Source organism: Oryza glaberrima, chromosome 1 (assembly GCF_000147395.1).
Source record: "Oryza glaberrima chromosome 1, OglaRS2, whole genome shotgun sequence".
NCBI lineage: Eukaryota > Viridiplantae > Streptophyta > Magnoliopsida > Poales > Poaceae > Oryza > Oryza glaberrima.
The window spans coordinates 2,570,831-2,592,008 of record NC_068326.1 but is presented as its reverse complement, the minus strand read 5'-3'; the positions used below and the strand labels follow the sequence as shown (position 1 = coordinate 2,592,008).

General features: G+C 46.2%; 6 protein-coding genes across 8 annotated transcripts; 4 read left to right on the top strand and 2 right to left on the bottom strand.

Annotated features, from left to right (window-relative positions):
* The first annotated feature begins 396 nt into the window (after window positions 1-396).
* LOC127760714 (uncharacterized) lies at window positions 397-1,141 on the top strand. The gene has a single exon (XM_052285014.1). It carries the CDS (start codon window positions 397-399, stop codon window positions 967-969), a length of 573 nt encoding a protein of 190 aa, XP_052140974.1. The 3' UTR covers window positions 970-1,141.
* Window positions 1,142-2,072: 931 nt separating this feature from the next.
* LOC127760034 (uncharacterized) lies at window positions 2,073-2,979 on the top strand. The gene has a single exon (XM_052284241.1). It carries the CDS (start codon window positions 2,113-2,115, stop codon window positions 2,683-2,685), a length of 573 nt encoding a protein of 190 aa, XP_052140201.1. The 5' UTR covers window positions 2,073-2,112; the 3' UTR covers window positions 2,686-2,979.
* Window positions 2,980-6,243: 3,264 nt separating this feature from the next.
* On the top strand, window positions 6,244-8,132 carry LOC127760570 (protein REVEILLE 8-like). Its single transcript, XM_052284852.1, has 7 exons — window positions 6,244-6,471; window positions 6,586-6,835; window positions 6,980-7,078; window positions 7,174-7,299; window positions 7,407-7,528; window positions 7,658-7,717; window positions 7,811-8,132. The coding sequence occupies exons 1-7, from the start codon at window positions 6,268-6,270 to the stop codon at window positions 7,862-7,864; spliced, it is 915 nt and encodes a 304-aa protein (XP_052140812.1). The 5' UTR covers window positions 6,244-6,267; the 3' UTR covers window positions 7,865-8,132.
* Window positions 8,133-9,452: 1,320 nt separating this feature from the next.
* LOC127759827 (glycine-rich cell wall structural protein-like) lies at window positions 9,453-10,908 on the bottom strand. Its single transcript, XM_052284048.1, has 3 exons — window positions 10,808-10,908; window positions 10,239-10,511; window positions 9,453-9,738 (listed from the first exon to the last, which is right to left on the bottom strand). Exons 2-3 carry the CDS (start codon window positions 10,486-10,488, stop codon window positions 9,635-9,637), a joined length of 354 nt encoding a protein of 117 aa, XP_052140008.1. The 5' UTR covers window positions 10,489-10,511; window positions 10,808-10,908; the 3' UTR covers window positions 9,453-9,634.
* Window positions 10,909-12,642: 1,734 nt separating this feature from the next.
* On the top strand, window positions 12,643-15,644 carry LOC127779482 (serine/arginine-rich splicing factor RS2Z32-like). Of its 2 annotated transcripts, none has more exons than XM_052306275.1 (7): window positions 12,643-12,807; window positions 13,078-13,211; window positions 13,927-13,966; window positions 14,076-14,171; window positions 14,301-14,497; window positions 14,579-14,668; window positions 14,983-15,644. In XM_052306275.1, exons 2-7 carry the CDS (start codon window positions 13,084-13,086, stop codon window positions 15,404-15,406), a joined length of 975 nt encoding a protein of 324 aa, XP_052162235.1. In that variant the 5' UTR covers window positions 12,643-12,807; window positions 13,078-13,083; the 3' UTR covers window positions 15,407-15,644. The 2 variants fall into 2 exon arrangements, with proteins under 2 accessions (XP_052162235.1, XP_052162243.1); XM_052306283.1 differs by having other exon boundaries at window positions 12,643-12,817.
* Window positions 15,645-15,844: 200 nt separating this feature from the next.
* LOC127779472 (receptor-like protein kinase HERK 1) lies at window positions 15,845-19,490 on the bottom strand. Of its 2 annotated transcripts, XM_052306265.1 has the most exons (3): window positions 19,332-19,490; window positions 19,130-19,178; window positions 15,845-18,766 (listed from the first exon to the last, which is right to left on the bottom strand). In XM_052306265.1, the coding sequence occupies exon 3, from the start codon at window positions 18,710-18,712 to the stop codon at window positions 16,016-16,018; it is 2,697 nt and encodes an 898-aa protein (XP_052162225.1). In that variant the 5' UTR covers window positions 18,713-18,766; window positions 19,130-19,178; window positions 19,332-19,490; the 3' UTR covers window positions 15,845-16,015. The 2 variants fall into 2 exon arrangements, with proteins under 2 accessions (XP_052162225.1, XP_052162218.1); XM_052306258.1 differs by having other exon boundaries at window positions 19,130-19,490.
* Between the last annotated feature and the right edge of the window lie 1,688 nt (window positions 19,491-21,178).

The following is a 21,178-nucleotide window of genomic DNA, read 5'->3' as shown; positions in this document are numbered from 1 at the left end:
CCCACTCGTCTAGTGCCGCCGATCGAGCTTTCCCTCTCCCTCTCGCTCTTTCTCGCTTCGGTTTGGGCGGTTTGGATGGAGACGAAGATGGGGACGCAATTTATAGACAGGCGCTGCTGGAGGATGAGAAATGTGGCTTGCTGTTGCTGGTGAAGACACGGAAAATTACCGTCTCTGTGTCACTGACAACTCCTGCACACGCAGCTTCAATTTTTTTTAACTGCGAGTATTTACATTTTCCACTTGGTCCCCGAGGTGAATCATTCCGTTACAACCGTGGGCCCCAAGTCTCTTCCAGGCTGGCTGCTGCTACTATTTCATTTCACGCCGCGAGAGGCGAAGCCTTCCAGAAGCAAATTGCCGAACACCCACCGAGCGAGCGAGAGCGAGAGCGACATGGCGGCGGAGGCGTGGAGGGCGCGCTTCCGGGAGCGTGTGGTGGAGGCGGCGGGACGCTGGGAGCGCGTGCGCGAGGGCCTCGCCACGGCGCTGGCGCACGTGACGTCGCCGATGCTCGCGGCCGACGAGGAGGCGGCGGCCGCCGCGCGCACCAGGATCCAGCTCGCGATGGGACAGCTCGAGGACGCGTCCAGAGATCTCGCCTCCGCGATGTCCCTCATGAAGGCGGCCGATCTCCTCGCGCTCCACGGCGACAGCGTCAACCCGTCGACGTTTCTCGGCGGGATCGGCCACCTTGGCGCCCAGTACCTCGCGGAGCGGATCGCTGTGACCAAGCTCCGTGAAGCCTGGGAGGACGCCCGGGACGCGTACACCAATGTTGAATGGTGCCGCAGCCACCTGGATGCGATCCTCCTCATGCTGGACCATCCGCATCTCCCCAGCGTCGACGGCTTGATCGAGGAGGAGCGCGCCGCCGCCGATGGTTTCCTCCAGGCCGCGATAGGGAGAGCGGAGTTGGGCAACGAGAGGGCCGTCGACGCCCGGCAGGACGTATCCGGCGCCAACTGATTCCGTCGAGACTTCGTATGCTTGATACCTCGTTGTTCTGTCGATCTCTTTTTTGCGTTTGCCATTCGACCTGCTCCTGCTTTGGTAGCTGTTCATGCCGTCTGATCGATGAATTCCGAAACATTGGTTGAACATTTTGGTTGCATTTGTGCACTTATGCTAGCTGTACGACTCGATCCTCACCTGGATTCTGTTCCAAATTTGATCAACCACACTAGTATAAATGCATCACAACTCTGAATTTTTTACATGGGATTGGAATGAACTCTGAAACAGATTGGTACGGAGCAGAACTCTAGGACAAGCAGAGACATGTAATGTAAGCGGTTATTTTCAAACCGATCAGGAGTTTCGAGTCCACCTATCGATCGATTACCATTACCAAGCTAGCTCGATCGGTAACCTGCGGGCTTGTTGGAGGCGCATTGCCACCGATTGATTGAGCTCTCCTTCTCCATCTCGCTGTTTCGTGAGCGCGGCGGTTTGGATGGAGACGAAGATGAGGATGGCACAATCTAAGCTGTGTTTAGATATAGGGGTGAAAATTTTTGCCGTGTCACATCAGATATACGGACACACATTTGAATTATTAAACTTAGTCTAATAACAAAAACAAATTACATAATCCGCTGTAAACTGCGAAACAAATTTATTAAACCTAATTAATCCGTCATTAACAAATGTTTACCGTAACACCACATTGTTAGATCATAGAGCAATTAGGCTTAAAAGATTCGTCTCGCAATTTACACACAATCTGTGTAATTAGTTTTTTTTATATTTAATACTTCATACATGTGTCCAAACTTTTGATGTAAAAAACTTGTTAGGATATCTAAACAGGCCCTTCTAGACAAGCGCTGCTGGAGGAGGAGAAATGTGTCTTGCCGGTGAAGACACGGGAAATTACCGGCCCTCTGTGTCACTGACAACTCGCGCACCCGCAGTTTCAAATTTTTTTAACCGCGAGTATGTACATTTTTCACTCGGCCCCGAGGTGAATAATCTGTTTACAACCGTGGGCCACACGTCTCTTCCAGGCTGGCTGATGCTAAAGTACTACTCCGCGAAGCGAAGCATTCCAGAAACAAACTGTCCAAGTCGAAGTGTCGAACACCCACCGAGCGAGCGAGCGAGAGCGACATGGCGGCGGAGGCGTGGAGATCGCGGTTCCGGGAGCGTGTGGTGGAGGCGGCGGAGCGCTGGGAGAGCGTGGGCGAGAGCCTCGCCACGGCGCTGACGCACCTGAAGTCGCCGATGCACGCGGGCGACGAGGAGGAGGCGGCCGCCGCGCGCACCAGGATCCAGCTCGCGATGGGAGAGCTCGTGGACGCGTCCAGAAATCTCGCCTCCGCGATGTCCCTCATGAAGGTGGCCGAGCTCCTCGCGCTCCACGGCGGCAGCGTCAACCCGTCGACGCATCTGGGCGAGATCAGCCTCCTTGGCGACCAGTACCTCGCGGAGCGGAACGCTGGAATCAAGCTCCTTGAAGCCGGCAAGGACGCCCGAAAAGCGTACATCAGTGTTGACGGGTGCCGCGGCAACCTGGATGCGATCCTCCTCCTGCTGGACCATCCGCGTGTCCCTTGCGTCGACGACTTCATCGAGGAGGAGCTCTTCGTCGCCGGCGATAACCTCCAGGGCGCGATCGGGAATGCGAAGTTGGGCACCGAGAGGGCCGTCGGCGCCCGGCAGGATGTATCCGGCGCCAACTGATTCCGTCGAGACTTCATATGCTGGATTCCTCGTTGGTCTGTCGATCTCTTTCTCGTGTTTGCCATTCCACCTGTTCCTGCTTTATGACCTGTTCGTGACGTCTGATCGATGAATTCTGAAACATTGGTTGAACATATTGGTTGATTTTGTGCAGTTGTGCTACCTCTATATCGATCCTCACCTGGATTCTGTGGATTTTTTTATAATGAAGTAGTGTTTTCTCAGATATATCCATGCGATGCGACCATGCCTTCTTAATCTGATGATGCTTGATTTTCTACCTCGAATTCTAGCACCTGTTAATTGTTCAGTTGTCAATATGTTCTTAAATATTTTTTCTGTCATGTTTGGGGATTCAGATTTAAGAATAAGTTTAGCCACGGATGGTTAATACGGGTAGTTTGTTCTTTATCTTTTAAGGATTCAAGTAATAAACTGAGATTATTTTACTCATGAATTAGAGCACTGGAATTTTATCTGATTGAGTTTGTAGTTCAGTGGCTGTATAGTGTCATTTTGTATCTGTATTTAATTTCGAGGGACAAAAGCATCTGAATGTAGGGTTATAGGAGTTTGTTTACACTGATGTTGCTGTATGTTGCATCATCTGCATTCAGGTTTTCCTTTCCCCCAATGAAAATTCTGCCTGCATTATGTATGATCGGTTCTTCCTGTTGGTATTAGCAAGCTAGTTCTGACCTCTGACATTTTAAGTGCTACTGCATATTCAGAGCTCCTTTGGACATTATTTAACTGAACATGGAGTGATCAAGTTCTGTTTTATCTTCATGTTTATGCTTGCAGCTACTCTGTTCCTTGCTCCTCAATTTTCTTAATCTCATAGGTATAACAGGTCAATTCTGTAGTATTTGTGTGTGTAAACAACCAGTATGGAGTATAGTTTCCCTAGATTTTTTGGGCACTTTCTGCTTAAGGTTAGCAATCTCTCTGTCCGCATGTCAGTAAAAGCCTCTTTTGCTTTGTGGTAACATTTGGATTATGTGAACTTTTGATAATGCAGTATTTGGATATATGCACGCCTTCTTAATCCAATGATCTGAGATTTTCTACATGGATTGCTAGCTTCTCCTTGTTAATTGGAAAAACACCTAGGGTCTTCCGGCTAGCTCCACAAGTTGGTGGGGTAGACGACATCATTCTAATTATTTGATATTAGGTACCTTTCTAATATTCGTATTTTTTTTCTCATTGTTAATTGTTCAATTCCAAAGATTCACCTGTTGGCTGATGCAACATGGATAGTTGGCATAGAACATCTTGGAGAGCTTGTTTTTTCTTTCATGTTTGGAGATTGAGATTTAACAGTAAGTTTAGTTGTGGGTGGTTAATACGGGCACTTTGATTTTTTTTTTTTTGGGGGGGGGGGGGGGGTGGGGAGGGGGGGGCGTGGGGTGGGGGATATCATGTAGACTTAGAAGTTGATATGATTTAGTATGTCTGTGTTGTTGCACAATGGCACAAGACCACTACTGCAAGTATGAAACACAGGTAGTGTGTATCAGTTTGGTTCAGAAAATAAACGCGAAACAAGTGAACATCTGCATGTAGCATGTTGAATAAGGGATTGAGTGTGCTAGGAGTTTGTTTACACTGAATTTGCATTGCAGTATGTTGGTTCATCTGATTGCAGTTTTTTTCCCCTTTCCTGAACGATTCATTTTAAGCACTCTCTAAAGATTCAGAACTCTTAATCTGTATGAAGATCTTTTCTGGTACTGTTATAAATGATAAATGTGATGGCATATGACGTATAACAGAGACCTCATGCTCATAACAGGTCAATTGTGTGTACATAGCCAGCCAATGTGCATAATCATTTTCCTTCAAACAAAAAAAGTAATGAATCAATTTATTTGGGCTCTTTTTGCAAGGTTAGCAACTTAGCATGGATGCATACCGTTAAGAGCCATTTGTGGTCTGGGCACCCAGAGATTAAGTGAGTTGGGTAGCAAATCATGGAACCCAACCATGGCCAGAAATGGGCCGTTAGCTAGTTCATACCAACTCGAGTATTTGGGCTCTTAAATGGGCTCGCAGTAAGCATGGATTCATCCTGACCATAAGTAATAGACAACGTCAGTAAAAAAAACTATTTTTTATTATTTAGGCAATTCATTTTGATTAAAAATTTCTGAACGTGCAAAGTAAAAAAAACAAAATAGTTTCGAGTTTTTTTTTGAATTAACGTGTGCTATATTTAATCAGAGTTATTTTGACTCCATGCATATACTTTTAGCCCTCTCTACACACACACACACACGCAAAGGTTACACCATACAGCACCAGGAACATGTGGCCGTCCTGATTTTGTTCTCCATTTCCTCTGTTATTTCATAAGAGAAGCGTGTCCTTAAAACTCATGTTCATCCATGGATTTTTCACAAGTCACAACAAACATATGCGCTATTTCGTTGGCCGAGTTTGGCCACGTATAACACGTGCTGTTCCATCCAGGCTGAGGCTGGCTGGGGTGATCAAGACTTGCCTTGCCGTACAGTGAAGTGTGCCATTACATTGGCAATTCCGATGCGGTACCGAAAATTTCCTATTTTGGCATACAACTTTTTCCCAAGAACGAAGCAATTAATTAACTCCTCAAGCCTAACCACACAATTCGACGCGTGGAAATGTAAGGCTTACCTATACGTCTATAAGAAAGATATACCCCTACCAACGTATCCATTTTGATAATTCATACTCCCTCCATTTTATAATATAAATCGTATGACTTTTTTCTAATCAAACTATTTCTTTAAGTTTAATCAAGTTTATAAAAGAATATAGTGATATTTTTAACACAAAACAAATATATTATCAAAATATATTTAATGTTAGATTTGATAAAACTAATATGATATTTTAGATTTTGTTAAATTTTCTATAAACTTGAAAAAATATAAAACGATTTATAATATGAAATGGAGAGGGTACATATCATGAGAACTATATGGCTAAAAAACACTAAAAGAACAAGATTCTCAAATAACTCGAGATTCATTTTTTTTCGTAGTTTTGCAAATTGCGAGGTTAAAAATTACTCAGAACAAACCCAGGTTAGCGTGCACAAAAATTTGTACTCCGTACTAATCTGTTAATCTGTTACCACTAGCAATCGTTCCCAAGCTAGGGTCCGGGCCTTGCCGACTTTCCGGAAACGGAAAGCGCCCAGCAGATAAGCGTTGCCATACACGGCGACGGGGCGCGCGCGCGCACATGCTGCTTTGCCCCCTAGCCGAGACGAGACGTCGCGATCCGTCGCAGCAAGCGAGAGCTAAGCTAGCTAGGAGTAGTCGCTTGCACCAACCCGGCGATGTCCTCCTCCACCCAAAGCTACTACGCGCGCATTGCCGTCTCCATGCAACCTCGCCAACTGTACGCGCTAAACCGCGCCTAATTCTTAGGCCACTCCAGCCCTCCTCCTCCTCCTCCTCCTCATCTTCGATCGTCGTCAACCTCCAAACCCACAAAGGGATCTTCGGTTTCTTTCTTGGCTTTGCATAGGTATATATATGTGCCATGTGTGCGTCTGCTCGATTCGATTTGGGGACTGGAGTTGTGTTGATGGATAGGAACACGAACAACAACAGCAACAGCAGCAGCAGCAGCGAGATGCCGGGGAAGAAGGCCAGGAAGCCGTACACCATCACGAAGCCACGGGAGAGATGGAGCGAGGAGGAGCACGAGAGGTTCCTCGACGCGCTCATCATGTACGGCCGCGACTGGAAGAAGATCGAGGAGCACGTCGGCACCAAGACCACCATACAGGTACGTACGTAGCTGGACACAATCGTGCTCAAATTAAGCTACTACTCGATTTGGTTTCTGATGAAGATTGCAATGCTGATTGAAACAATGTGCGATTGATCGATGTGTGTGCAGATCCGCAGCCACGCGCAGAAGTACTTCCTCAAGGTGCAGAAGATGGGGCTCGCCGCCGGGCTGCCGCCGCAGTACCCGAGGCGGAGGCTCGTCATGCAGCAGCAGCAGAGCTCGCCGGCGGGGAGCAGCTCGGTGGCGGCACCGGCGATTCTCCACGGGCAGCCGCAGTGCTTGCCGCCGCATCACAACGTCGCTGTTCAGAGCTCAATCGGTTGGGACTGTCCTGGAGTTCTTCCTCCTGCAACCAATGGCAAGTGCACATATCCAATCACCATTAGCAATTGTCTCAGTTGATCTAGATTCAAATTGCGATCGGTGATGTGATCATCAAAGATGAACTCGATAGTTCATTACTAGTGATTTGACAGTGTTTTGTGATAATTCTTTTTTTCAGACATGCAGAACTTGGAATGGGCAAGCACTTCAGGCGCTGCAGCCTGGGGGAATCATCACGGCCTGATTGAACCAACAGCAGCATTTGATTCATTTCCTGGTAATTATGCCGGTCAACAAATCGCCTTTGGATCTTTGTCACGGAGCTGCAACCAAAATGTCATGAGAAATAACATTTTCTTCACGATGATTCAGGTGAAAGTTCATTCATGGGGGCAGCAAGTTTCAGTAATATGAGCATGGACTGGACTGGCACCACTAGTGAAATGGTAACAGCCAGCATTGTGCAGGATGAAACGATCGAGCTTCCACTATCACCTGGTAATATTTCTAAGTCGTCTCTCGAAAGATCAAAATTATTCTCAGGGATTAACAACACATTGCGGCTGAAAAACTCTAAGCTAAATGATCTTTTTCACTGTTTTCAGACGATATGCAATTTGCACAAGTATACAGGTTCATCGGCGACATTTTCGATCCAGACTCGCCGTGTCCAGTGGAAACACATCTTCAGAAACTGAAGAACATGGATGTTATCACCGTGAAGACGGTAAGTACAGCACTACTAGATTTCTGAACAAAGTTTTCTCTCCTGATTTTTTGACTGGAGATAAATACTGTCATAATTTTCTATGATTAAAAAATGAATCCTTCTAAGTACTACAGTAACTTAATGCAGATACTGTTGGTGCTAAGAAATCTCGAAGACAACCTGTTATCCCCTCAGTTTGAGCCTATTGTAAGTAGCATTCTCTGAACTTTTCATCTTTTTTTCCCTTCGCAGTTTCTGAATTTACCTTGCCTAATTTATCTGGTAATGATCTTTCTACAGAGAAGGTTGCTGTCGACGTATGATCCGAACCGAGGACTGTCTGGCCATTTGTAGAGTTTATAGCCTGGAAAGTGCAACTAACACACGGATAGGAAGTTCAAGTTTACCTGTATCTGTATGTCTGATGAATTGATTAGAAGCTGGAAACAAAATATGTCCGACCAGAGTTTTGCCTGGTTGACATATATAGCCTGATGATTCTTTGAAGAGCTAGACATAGATCGATGATTGTTTGTAAAGGGCCTACTTGGAACATGTTCAGAGTCTCAAATACTATAGTTTTTTTTTTCATTTCGCCGATTGGTTGTAACATAAAAACTGTCCAGGACATTATTTGATTCTATTTATTATCTAGAAAAATTATTTGATTCTATTTGGCAAGGATCTGTGCCTCAATTTAATTAATCCATCTCAATCTCAGGACCATCATGCATGACAATCGAATGCTGAAAAATTAGATAAAACAGTTAACTTGTTTATCAGAAAATTATAAATTTGCAAATGGGGCGGCCAAATGAGGAAGGCGGCTGCGGCGACTCACAACATTTGCAGAACAAGCATACCGCAAGTTTCAAGAGTTCAATGTTAGGCCTAAGAACCTGTGCCACGAATCCATGAGTCCACGAGACCACTACAAAAGTAACCAATTTGCGCACGATTTCATCATGGAACACCTGTTTTTTTTTAGCGAAAGAACGCGCTGTATTAAGGTGAACACCGATCATAATCACATCGCTCATGCTCAAAGCCTTGCAAGTACGAGAAACTTTATAGTGCTTTAGAAGGAAAGTACCTGGAGGTATGAAGATATCATACTAGAAATTTTAGTAGTACTTATTTTAGTGTAAAATTTTGGTGTAAAAATTTAGTATCTATAGGTTCTAATAAATATCTTAAGGTATAAAAAATTTAGTGTAAAATTTAGATATCTTAAGATGCTTTATCAAGAACTGTAAAATTTCTTAAAAAATATGGTACAAGGTACCTTAAGCATGTAAAATTACCCGAAAAGTGTAGGACTTAAATCTCAACCGAATCTCAACCGTCCATTAGGCGTCATCGAACGGCTGACGATATTCAGTACCTGGTGATACGGTGATGGTGGGCAGGGAGCTGAGGACATGTACAAGGACGTCGTCACAGAGGTAGCCGATCAGGTCGTTACCGCCGCCGCCGCCGCCGCGATCAGATGGATCTCGCCGGCGATGGTTTGCCTCGTGCTCAACCATGATGGTTTCCATGAAAAAGGCCATATAGATACAATCTATATTCTGTATACGGTTTAGATTAGGTGTACGAGGAAACGTACGTACGTGTTTATATATCTAAGTCAGAATTCGTTTCCCTCACGACCGAATGCCCAGATCGCCAATGTGAAAAAGATCTGGACCAGGGTTGGGCTCTGCGTTCTTTTTTTTTTTTTGACCGAATTGTATAATTTGATGGATTAATTTTTCAGGTAAATTCGGTAGGTTAATTTGGCCCAAATCGCGGCCTTATATCTTAGTGAACCGGAAAACCGTTGAATTTCACACGTAACAGAGGGTAGCATTAGTATTATGCAAACTGTACGTATGTCAGTACACACAAGGTATATATACGTCACCAGTCACCACATGCTTAATTTGCACAACTCATCAGCTGATCATTAAGCTCACGTCGTATACACACAGATCTGTCTGCCTGCATGCACTTTATTTATTTCTTAATTAGGTATGTATATATACGCGTACGCCACATGGTTGATACTCATACTCGTGCAGATACGAAGGTGTAGCAGGCCAGAAAGCTGGTGGGCACGTAGTATACGTAGAGCTAGCGGCTTCACTTCCACTTTCCGCCGCCGAACATGCCGCCCTTGTGCTTGCCGCCGTAGCGACGCCCGCCGCCGCCGCCGCCATGGCCGGTGTGGTACGATCCCATGTGGCCTGCATATACCATTCCCCGTTTAAATCCACAGAAATCAAGTGCAAAATTTAAGGGTATGTTATGCGCGAACTGATCAACTCCTAAATTTAACTTCAATAGCTTAAGTATGAAATAAAGTTATAGATCGAAGCATCCAAAACCCAACTCCACACTTAAAAAAAACAACTCCACGTCCCTAGTTTATTTTCTGAGAGCACTCAATCTAGCCAGCTCCTCACTTATTTCGGATAAAGTTAGAACTGTTTTATTTGCTGGTTTTTATTTTTAGGAGAAGTGGAATCGGAGCTAAAGTTCCCTAAGGCCTGGTTTATTTCCCAACTTTTTCTTCAAACTTCAAACTTTTTCATCATATCAAAACTTTTCTATATACATAAACTTCCAACTTCTAACTTTTCCGTCACATCGTTCCAATTTTAATTAAACTTCTAATTTTTAATTTTGGCGTGAACTAAACCCACCCAAGTTAAACTCACTAACTGTTCAGTTAAAGCTAAATTACCTCCATGCGGCGCGGCGTTCGAAGGGTAGGCGCCCGGCACGTAGCCGTGCCCGGGGTAGGCGCCGTGCTGTGGAGGGTAGGCGCCGTGCTGAGGAGGGTACGCGCCGTGGGCGGCGCCGGCGTGGGGAGGGTAACCGTGCCCGCCTCCTCCGTGTCCGCCGCCATGGCCACCGCCGCCGACGAGCTTGGAGACCAGCCCCTTCACGCCGCCGTTCTGGCCGCCTCCGTGCATGTCATGCCCGCCTTCCATGGTTCTCGGTTTTAAATCTCAATCTGTTCATCATTATTCATGCGCATCGTCCATGAGAAAAAAAAAAGGTAATTATGATATGCACACTTGATCATATCAAGCTCACGATCAAGTGGAGTTAATTATAAGAACAATTCTACGGTCTTTAAGGAGGTACCATGAGGTACCAAAAATTTAGTGTAAAATTTGGTACCTTATGGTACCTTATAATATCTAGATATCAAGAGATACCAAATTTACAATAGAAAAATTGGTAGCTCATGGTACTTTCTCAAGTACTATAAAATTGCTCTAATTATAATCGAACACTTAATCTTACCACAGCTTAGAAGTTAGAAGACGATCGATGTCGATCTCTCTATGTGTTGGTCTCGACGATGTATCGATGTGATCGGTGTTGTACATTATGAGCTGTGGCGACGTCGCAATTTATACCCGAGTGGCCGCGTCTTTCGCCGCTCCGGCGGCCTTCGACGTGTCTCGCATCAACCGTCTCCGGCGAGGCCACGTCGGCCGATCGAATCTGCACACCTGCACTGCGCTGCCCTGCTGCCATTGCAAATATTCTTCCAGGAGCCTCCCGGCCGTCTATCGATCGATGCATGCGTGACAACAACATTGGATTCTAATTCGATTCTCTAGCTTGTTAATGAGATACATAAAAAAGAAGAGATCGATGCTCTCTTGCATAGGCATATCATTTCTGGCACGTCTCGGTACCGTGAATGTCGATCGGCGTGATGCATTTTACCACTGACCACTTTCACTTTTCCCTTAGGAGAGTAAAAAATCAACAATGAGAATCTATACCTAACCTATACACCGGTAGCAAATGCCAGAAACACTAGTTGGCGCGTACGCGCGAGGTAGCGAAGTCGCGCGCTGCTGCAGGGCAGGCCCACGAGGCCCACGTGATGTCCCGCGGAGGTACACGCAGCGCGACGTTTCTTTTTCTTTTTTTTTTCATTTTTTTGGCGCTGTGACGTTTCTTTTTTTATTTCTTTTTTTTTTTGCCGTGGACTACACGACGCTGTCACTTTTTTTTTTCGCATTTGACTACCGCACGCATAAAGATTTAAAACTTTCAACTCAAGAATTTTTAAAATTTTTCAACTTAGATTTGTAAACTTTCAAATCAAGTTTTGAAAACTTTTAACTCAGGCTTGAAAACTTTCAAGTCAAGATTTGAAATCTTTCAACTCAGTCTTAAAAACTTTCAACTCAAGAATTTTTTTTAATTTTTCAACTTAGATTTGAAAAACTTTCAAATCAAGATTTGAAAACTTTTAACTCGAACTTGAAAACTTTCAAGTCAAGATTTGAAAACTTTCAACTCGGACTTAAAAACTTTCAACTTAAGATTTTTTTAATTTTTCAACTTAGATTTGAAAAACTTTCAATCAAGATTTGAAAATTTTTAACTCGAACTTGAAAACTTTCAAGTCAAGATTTGGAAACTTTCAACTCAGACTTAAAAACTTTCAACTCAAGATTTTTTTAATTTTTCAACTTAGATTTGAAAAACTTTCAAATCAAGATTTGAAAACGAACTTTCAACTCGGACTTAAAAACTTTCAACTCGGATTTGAAATTTTCAGTTGAAAATTTGAAACTTTCAACTCAAATTTTAAAAAAATCAAATCAAGATTTGAAAATTTTCATCTCAAATTTCAAAGCATTCAACTTAAATTTTAAAAACTTTCAACTCAAATTTAAAACTTTCAACTGAAATTGAAGGTGAAAAATTCAATTTATAGAATATAGCACGAAAAAAAAATCGCGCGACCACGTGAAGAAAATAAGGAAGCGATTCAAGAAAAAAAAAGCGAAAACCGAAAAAAAGGCGAAAAAAGGAAAAAACTATCGGGGCTTAGTGCGTCTGCGTGTGCGTGGGCCTTGCGGCATCGTACCTGGGCTAGCCCGTGGGTGGGCCTTGGCGGTGTCTGCGCCAGCAACGCGTACGCGCTGATTAGCTGTGCCCAGCAAATGCCGTGTTCTGACGCAGTAGCAGAGTAATTGCTAATGGGCCTTTCGTCTTAGATGGGCCTCCAAATCAATATGACTAGTCCGGAACGAGTACTACTGTGATTAGAAATCTCGTCCCATAGAAAGCCCATATATAGCCAACAGCCCAGCGTAATTAATTGACCTCGGTCTCCTTGCTCCCCTATCTTTACCCTAGTCGATCTCCCCGTCGCTTCGGTCTCGACTCCTCGTCTCCTCGGCCGCCGCCGCCGCCGCCGCCGAGCAGAGGCGATCTCCACCCGCGAGCAGCGGCGCCGTCGCCGGTGTGCTGCTTCTCCCGCCGCACCCTCGCCGGTGAGCACACGTACGCTTATCCTCTTTCTCGTTCCTCTCTACCCACAGCTTTTCTCTTCGCCTTAACCCTAGCTTCTCTTGTAGATCCGGAAGCTTTTCTTACTTGCCCTTTAACCCCTAAACCTTAGTACTAGTAGCAATTCGTTTCCAGCAAGATTTGGGGATTCAGCTGAAAACCCTATGCCTTACGTTAGATCCGCTAGCTCACTCTTGTTTGCTATTCTGTTGTGTTCTTGAGATGTTCTAACGTTATTGAATTTCGTGTTACAGTTCAAGATGCCTCGCTATGATGACCGTGATCGCTACGATGACCGTTACGGCGGCAACACGAGGCTGTACGTAGGTCGTCTTTCCTCGCGCACCCGGACCCGGGACCTTGAAGACCTTTTCGGCAGATATGGGAGGTAAGCATGTTGCAAATTGGGTCTAAGTTGTACTCCAGTCTTTCAAGGCAGAATTTCTGAATTGTTCATTTGAGTCAAAAGATACTACCGACAAGCGTAACTTGCTTTGTAGATTCTAGATTGGTTCGGTGAAAGTATCTCACTCTAACCTCATTTGTTGATTTGGGCATGTGATAAGTTAATACAAAGTTATTACCTATAGAACCGATGACAGACCTTTTTATTTTAAGTGACAAGGTCCTCAGTCCTCAGATTCTATGAGCTTTTCTTCACCTTGTTAAAAAATTTGGAACAGAAAATTAGAGGCAACTCTTCATTCTTTTTGTGTAGTCATCCCCACGGTTTCTTGATGCTATGCCTTTCAATGCAAGAGGTCTAGGCCAGCAGCATGCTGTTCTGTTCAGAGCATTCTTTCTCTGATATTTTTCTTACCATCACATATCCACGAAACCTTCATGTTTTAACTCGGATGATCTTGTTGAAGGTTTTGGGGGCTTTCCCAACCTCGGTGTCCATGGTGGGAGGGTGCCCTTCGTGGAATTGGTGGCTGTTCCTCTAAAGTTTCTAGCAGACTTTGGCGATTCTTTTGATAAATTATCTTGATGTTTTAATGGAAATTGCAAACATTGTCTGGCGTTTAGTTCCTTCTGACTGGTGAAACATTTATCTACTTGCATCTTGATGGTGTTACTCTTTGTCGATACAATTTCCGCAGAGTGCGATATGTGGATATGAAGCACGAGTTTGCATTTGTTGTAAGTAAAACACTTGCCTTATGTTTCCGATAATATTTATTTAATCAGTTATCAGTACACTTCATTTACAATGTTTACACGAGGCCACCTCTTGTTTGCTGGATAATAGGAATTTAGTGATGCTCGGGATGCTGATGAGGCAAGGTACAACCTGGATGGTCGGGACTTTGATGGAAGCCGCATGATTGTTGAGTTTGCTAAAGGGGTAATCATATTTATTTTTATTATTCCCAGAATATTGTATGTATTATATGTCTCTATCTTGTTTATATGCTTTGATGATCCTACTTTATAATTTTACTCAATCTAAATATGCTATTCATGCCAATTTTAGGTTCCACGTGGCCCTGGAGGATCACGTGAATATATGGGCAGAGGACCACCACCTGGTTCTGGCCGCTGCTTTAACTGTGGGATTGATGGGCACTGGGCCCGTGACTGCAAAGCTGGAGACTGGAAAAACAGATGCTATCGTTGTGGAGACAGGGGCCATATAGAAAGGGACTGCCGGAACAGCCCTAAGAATCTCAAGTAGTTCCCGTGAGATTTCCTTTTTATAAGCATAATTGTTGAATATAAGGTTTTGAATGTATTGTATCTTGATGATAATAGGCGTGGAAGAAGCTACTCAAGATCCCCATCCCCTCGTCGTGGGAGGAGCCGTGGTAGGAGCTACAGCAGGAGCCGTAGCAGGAGCTACAGGTATGGAAAGGAGGATATCATTTCCTTGATTTCAACATGGGAATCTCTTACTTATCTTATATGTGATCATTATTAATTTTAGCAGTCATGATCTTCCTATTGAGTTCTGAATGTATGTTGATTCATGTTGATTTTGCTAGGACTGGTTAATTGATTTATACTTGCAAAAAACTAATCTATTGGATGTTAACCAGAAAGTCTCCAGATCACTCTTATAAAACTGAGTTCATCAGTTGCTTAATTTCTCCCCCTAATCCTCATGTTCTGCTTAATTTGTATCAAACACTGATGGCTTCTCCATTTTGTTTTGACAGCCGCTCCCAGTCTCCAAGGAGGGATAGCCGTAATGAAAGGAGATCAAGGAGCCCTCGTGACAGTCGGAGCCCTAGGGGAAGCCCCCGTGACAGTCGCAGCCCTAGGGGGGGCCCCCGTGACAGTCGCAGCCCTAAGGGGAGCCCTCGCGACACCCAGAGCCCTAGGGGAAGCCCTCGTGATAGCCGCAGCCCTAGGAGAAGTGCTTCACCACCCAACGGGAGGAACCGCAGCCCTACCCCTAATGCCAGCAGGAGTCCTGCACCAAGGGACAGCAGGAGCCCAATGAGAGCTGACAGCCGTAGCCCTGCTGACCATGAGCGCCGTGACATGAGTCCTGCTGCCAATGGCCAGAGCCCAAGCCCCAGGGATTATGAAGACAATGGCAATCATCGGGCCTCGCCTAGAGGAAGCGCATCCCCTTGAATGAGAGGAAGCACATCCCCTTAAATGAGATGTTAGGGGATGTATCAGTCTTAAAGTTTATGAATCAATTTAAACCTGTTGGAGATTTTAGTCATATCTATGAACCTGTTGGGATTTGAGTGGATCTGTATCCTATTTGTTATTGACGCCTTTCATAAGTTGATAGACCATGCCATCTGTTGGTTGTACTCCGAACTGCATAAAATGGAATTTGCGGCCCACCGCGGTTTCTGGAACATATCGGCTATTGCTTGCTCTTGCTAATATTTTTGTATGGATGCTAATTAGGCCTTGCAGTCTTGCTGTCCGGCCCCATCCAGTACCTGCTTCCAGAAGGTAGGCAAAAGTTTGAACTGTGTAGTATTTCTGCTCAAACATAAATTATGAGACTTGCATGTCTTTCATTCAAGCATATGTTTGAACTCCATTGTAGGGACAGTACAAAATTTTCACTGGTAAGTATATTTTAAATTCTAAGTATATCTTTGTTCACTTTTTCCGACTGGATACTGGAGAGGTGAATTTTGACCTGGAATGTTCAACAATGAACTGACCAGTCTGAAGATGACTAATTCATGACCTGGAATGTTTGAAGATGACTGATCAGTATCATCTCCCGCGCACATTGACCATTTGCCAGAAGATTCCTCTCATGGAAGCATCGGTGTAATCATCATCTACCACACTGCTGTCCTCGTCGGCGTCCGTCCTGCCGGTCTCGCTTTCGCCGGCGCTTCTCTGACGAGCGTGCAAGCTCGTCGGCGGCATCAGCTGATGAACCATGTTGAGGCTGCTCACGTCGGAGGCGTCGAGGCCGTCCACCTCCTGCAGCCGCGCCACGAACTGCAGGCTCCACACGACGTCCTCCATCGCCGGCCGGTCGGCGCCGCGGTCGGCGAGGCACCTGGCCACCGTCTCGCCGTACTTCCTCAGCGCTGCGGGCCTCACCGTCCCGGCGATCCGCCGGTCGACGATCTTCTCCAGCTCGTCCCTCCGCTGCCAGTGCAACCCCCACTCGACGAGGTTCACCATCGGCTTGGGCAGCCTCGGGTCGACGACGGGGCGCGCGCACAGCGCCTCGAGGAGCACGACGCCGAACGAGTAGACGTCGGACTTGGCGGTGAGCTTCCTCGTCCTCACGTACTCCGGGTCCACGTAGCCGAAGCTCCCCTTCACCGCCGTGCTGACGTGCGTCTCGTCCATGTCCGGCCCGGCCTTGGAGAGGCCGAAGTCGGCGACCTTCGCCGTGAGGCCGTCGTCGAGCAAGATGTTCGACGACTTGACGTCGCGGTGGATCACCGGCTTGGCGGTGGCCGTGTGCAGGTAGAGGAGCCCCCTCGCCGCGCCGGCGCATGCCTCCAGCCGCTGCGCCCAGCTGAGCGCCGTCGCCGTCGCCGTCGCCGCGCCGCCGCCGTACAGGCGGCTCCGCAGCGAGCCGTGCTCCATGTACTCGTAGAGCAGGATCATCTCATCCTGCTCGTCGCAGTAGCCGATGAGGGAGACGAGGTGGCGGTGGCGCAGGCCGGAGAGCATCTCGATCTCCGTGCGGAACTCCCGCGCGCCCTGCCGCGACTCCGGGTTCGCGCGCTTCACGGCGACCTTGGTGCCGTCCTGGAGCACGGCGGCGTACACCTTCCCGAACCCGCCCTCGCCGATGACGAGGCCCTCGTCGAAGTTGCCCGTCGCGTCCTGCAGCGCGGCGAACGGGAAGCGGTAGCTCGGGGACGACGAGGCCGCCGCGGCCATGCCGGGAGTGGCGCCTCCTCCTGGAGTGTTGGCGTTGGTGTCAATGGTGAAGCTGGGCGACCGTGACCCGACGGCGCTCGGCGGCGCGCTGCGGAAGCTGATCCGGCCGAGGAGCGGCATCCATGCCGTCGACGGCTGGCTCGTCGTCGGCGTCCGCAGCTCCTCCTTCTCCTCTTTCCTCCTAAGAACAATGACAAGAGCAGCGGCGACGGAAACGAAACCGAAAGCTCCACAGACTGAGCCAAGAACGACGGCCAAATTGTTCTTCTTCTTCGTTCCCGGCGGCGTCGTTGGCTCGACGACGGCGACGTTGCCGGCGGTCGTGAGTATCCTCATGATCTCTAGGCCATTGAGAATGGCGGCAGGTGTCGTGATCTTCTGCGACGTCGACGCAACGTAGACGGCGAGCTTGCCGGATGGAGTGCTAGCAGCCAGCACGAAGTCTCTGTAATACGGGAACGCCAGCGTGCCATTGCCAATGGCGGAGAGGTCGAGATCTTGAATCGCGTTGGAGCTGTCGACATAGGCGTTCATGTGGAGGCGGCCAGGCACGCTGCTCACGATGTCACAGAAGTGGAACCTGATCAGGTAGCTCGCCGACCCGTCGACGTCGAACTGCCACGCCATCTGTTTCATGCCGTCGAACACCGAGCCGTTCATGATGATAAGCTCCCTGCCGGTGGCGTAGACGATGGCCGGCGCGTCGTCCGCCGTCGCTTGCCCTGGCAGGTAGTTGAGTGTTCGATTGTAAGAAACTTTTTTAGTCACTGCAGTGGTAACAGTGGAGACCAAGAATGGTTGCTCGATGGTCCATTCTCGCCAGAGCGTGTCGCTCTCGGGCGCCACCGCGGGGCCGCCCACATTGACTCGATAGACCGTTTGCAGCGGCATCACGGCAGGGTTGAGCTGCTGGCCAGTGGAGTCGGACGTCGACAGCGACGAGTCAGCAGCGCCGATGAGGTCGTCGGGGACCGATACGACCTCGATGGCGTTGACGAACGCGAGCCTGCCGGCGAGCGGCACGAACGTGACGACCAGCGTGTCGCGCGCCACGTCGAGCAGGAACTCCTCGCACACCGCCGCCGCCGGCGTCGTCGTCGTCGTCGTCGTCGACGCGTTGCCCCTCGCCGCCGCCGGCGGCGCGAAGCCGTCGAGCAGGACGGCGTCCTGCGTCGACACCTTGAAGCTCGCCGTGGCGAGGTCGTAGCCGAGGTACACGAAGGGGAAGAAGTGGAGGCGGACGAAGTGGCGGCCGGGGTCCCTGATCCGGAACGAGTAGGACGACGGCGCCTTGAACACCCTGGCGCTCTGGTACATGGCGGCGTCGTCGCGCAACCCGGACACCGCGCTGGGCGAGGCTTTCACCGCGTCACTCGCCGGAGATGTCAGGACGACCGTGCCCGAGTCGTCGGCGACGAACAGCCGCTGGCCAACCGGCGTGTCGACCGATGAGCCGCAGCTGATGAGGTAGTTGTCTACTGGAGTGTATGCAGCAACAAGGCTGATGCAAAGAACTGACAAGATCTCAAGAACGCCTAGAGCTGACCGGAGTTTGATCATCTTGGCAGTGGAAATTTGAACTTCAATTTGGATGGCACAATTGATGATGAGTACCTAAAGATCAAATCATGAGAAAGATAAATCTTCAGTTAGTACTTCCACATGAGATTGAGATTGATCACATCAGTACGAGTTCATAGTTCAGTTTCAAAGCCATAGACGAATTCAGGGTTCAGTTTCACAACAATACTGGAGAAACCCACAGAATATTACTTTCTTTTTTCAGCACAAAAACAAGGGCATTTAAATTGATGTACCGAGCGCTCAAATTTCGAACAATCTAACTTAAACAATCACAGGTTTAGGCAGAAATTTAGCTATGCTCCATCAAAAGTAGCCAAAAAAACTCCATAAAAAATTACCAAAAAAATCCATTCAGGAGAACAAAGTGGCAGAATTCGGAAAAGGAAGTAGTACCTTTGCAGGAAGCTCTGGAAAAGCTTCAGTTTTTCCTTGTCCGAAACAGCTAGTACAACATAAGAGAACACCAGATAGAAGAAAGGTAGAAGACAGTCAATAGAAACTAAACCAAAGAACGTATATATCCAAACGAGGAGCTCACGGCTCACGTGTTTTGAGAAGCTCACACACAAACACAAGGAGAAGAAAGGGAGAAAACCTTGTGCTACAACTCGTTTTCTCTCAAGACTCGTTTTTTCTTGAGACTTTTGTGTTAGAAATCGGAAGCATGGTGGCCTTTTCCTCTCGAGGGTATGAAAAGAAATGCAGTCAGTGTCCTGTACTCTGAAAACAAAAGGGAATTCATGGCTGACTGGAATTAATACTGACAAGATACACTCAGAAACTGATGCCGTGTTATTATTGCAAGATACTACAAACTTCAGAGATTTTTCTTGGAGCAGCAGTGCGGGTCATCTACACATGGCTGGCAATTCGGCATGCGTATCCTGAACAACAGATTACAGGAGCAACACGACAATGTTCAGAGAAAGACCTTCGTTTTCCACGGCTGCCATGGACGCGAAAATCGCTGTCAGATGCGACCGAACTGAATGCCTCGTCGGCCCACTCGCCTGTATGTTTAGCGAGTTGCTGGTATTATATCAGAAAATATTTTTGCAATTTTGCGTGTTCTTGGGAGTGGAAAGGAAGACCGTCTCATCCCGTTGTGTAAAAGAAGTATGTGGCATTTGGATCTTAGCATGCAACTACAGTGATACAATAGGAAGCAAGTGTCTGGTCACAGGAATGAGGAATCCGTTGAAGTCAATGGAAGGCGGTGTTTAGTTTCAAAGTTTTTCTTTAAATTTATAGCTTTTCCATCACATCAAAATTTTTCTACACGCACAAACTTCCAACTTTTCCGTCACATCGTTTCAATTTTAACCAAACTTCCAATTTTAACGTGAACTAAACACAGCCGAAAATGGGGTGCAAAGTTGTCTGGTCGACCTCTGCATTTCCTTTTTGATTGATTGAAAAAGAACAATTTTTAGAAAGTGGCTTGAACCATTTACTAGTAGGTGATACTCTGCACTGTGCTCGGGATTTATGTATGAGTATATATTAAATATTATAGAAATAGTATATGTACTTATATATTGAGCTCTATAATATAATATATTCTAGATGATGTGTCACATTTGCATGAGATTTAAAATGGTCTAAGATAATAACTGCTAGTGAACGATGATGTGACATACTTGTATGATAAGTTTAGTTTTTAATAATTACTAATGGGTATCTCTTACTCGAAAAAAATACTCCATCCGTTTCACAATGTAAGTCATTATAACATTTCCCACATTCATACTGATGCTAATGAATCTAGACATATATATATATATATCTATCTAAATTCATTAACATCAGTATGAATGTGGGAAATGCTAGAATGACTTATATATTGTGAAACGGAGGAAGTAATTGCTAATGGATATCAACTATATAGAAAATATAAATTACTAAGAAAGAAAGCAGCTTAGACTTGAGAGGATTTGGGCCATGCTGGGCTACCATGAAAAATGCCTCATTTGGAAATGTTATGTTAGATACGCGGGCTAATAAATCCTTTAAATTAAAGCATTTTCATACGATTTTAAAGGATTTAAATCCATAGAAATATTTTCTAACTTGATTGTTTGGAACATAGGATTAGAAGTTGATAAATTCCTTTGGATTGCTTTCCCTTAGTCCAGTTCCACAACGCATATTTTCCCATCATCTCTCTAGAAAGCTATCAAATTCATGTGATATTTTCCTTTGAGATATCTAGACACATCACCTTTTAAATTCATGTGCCTTATTTCAATTATGCGTTTTTTTTATTCTTGCGTTTTTTAAAACCATGTGTTTTAAAAAGGAGCGCTGAAGGGTGGGAGGAATCTAACCCAAATAGCCTAATGTGAGGCTTGACTAGCCTTACTCCAAAGTTAGTGCCGGGATAAATGAATCCATTGTTTGTTGGGGAGATAACTTTTCCACAACAAACAATTCCAAATGTTT

What these genes read in the sequence shown, in the direction of transcription:
- LOC127760714 (XM_052285014.1), top strand. Translation starts at nt 397, where the DNA reads ATGGCGGCGGAGGCGTGGAGGGCGCGCTTCCGGGAGCGTGTGGTGGAG.
- LOC127760034 (XM_052284241.1), top strand. Translation starts at nt 2,113, where the DNA reads ATGGCGGCGGAGGCGTGGAGATCGCGGTTCCGGGAGCGTGTGGTGGAG.
- LOC127760570 (XM_052284852.1), top strand. Translation starts at nt 6,268, where the DNA reads ATGGATAGGAACACGAACAACAACAGCAACAGCAGCAGCAGCAGCGAG. An exon ending in CGAGCTTCCACTATCACCTG is followed by an intron (nt 7,300 to 7,406) that starts GTAATATTTCTA and finishes CACTGTTTTCAG; the next exon opens with ACGATATGCAATTTGCACAA. An exon ending in ATGTTATCACCGTGAAGACG is followed by an intron (nt 7,529 to 7,657) that starts GTAAGTACAGCA and finishes AACTTAATGCAG; the next exon opens with ATACTGTTGGTGCTAAGAAA.
- LOC127759827 (XM_052284048.1), bottom strand. Translation starts at nt 10,488, where the DNA reads ATGGAAGGCGGGCATGACATGCACGGAGGCGGCCAGAACGGCGGCGTG. An exon ending in GAACGCCGCGCCGCATGGAG is followed by an intron (nt 9,739 to 10,238) that starts GTAATTTAGCTT and finishes TGGTATATGCAG; the next exon opens with GCCACATGGGATCGTACCAC.
- LOC127779482 (XM_052306275.1), top strand. Translation starts at nt 13,084, where the DNA reads ATGCCTCGCTATGATGACCGTGATCGCTACGATGACCGTTACGGCGGC. An exon ending in TTGTTGAGTTTGCTAAAGGG is followed by an intron (nt 14,172 to 14,300) that starts GTAATCATATTT and finishes TGCCAATTTTAG; the next exon opens with GTTCCACGTGGCCCTGGAGG. An exon ending in AGCCGTAGCAGGAGCTACAG is followed by an intron (nt 14,669 to 14,982) that starts GTATGGAAAGGA and finishes TTGTTTTGACAG; the next exon opens with CCGCTCCCAGTCTCCAAGGA.
- LOC127779472 (XM_052306258.1), bottom strand. Translation starts at nt 18,712, where the DNA reads ATGATCAAACTCCGGTCAGCTCTAGGCGTTCTTGAGATCTTGTCAGTT.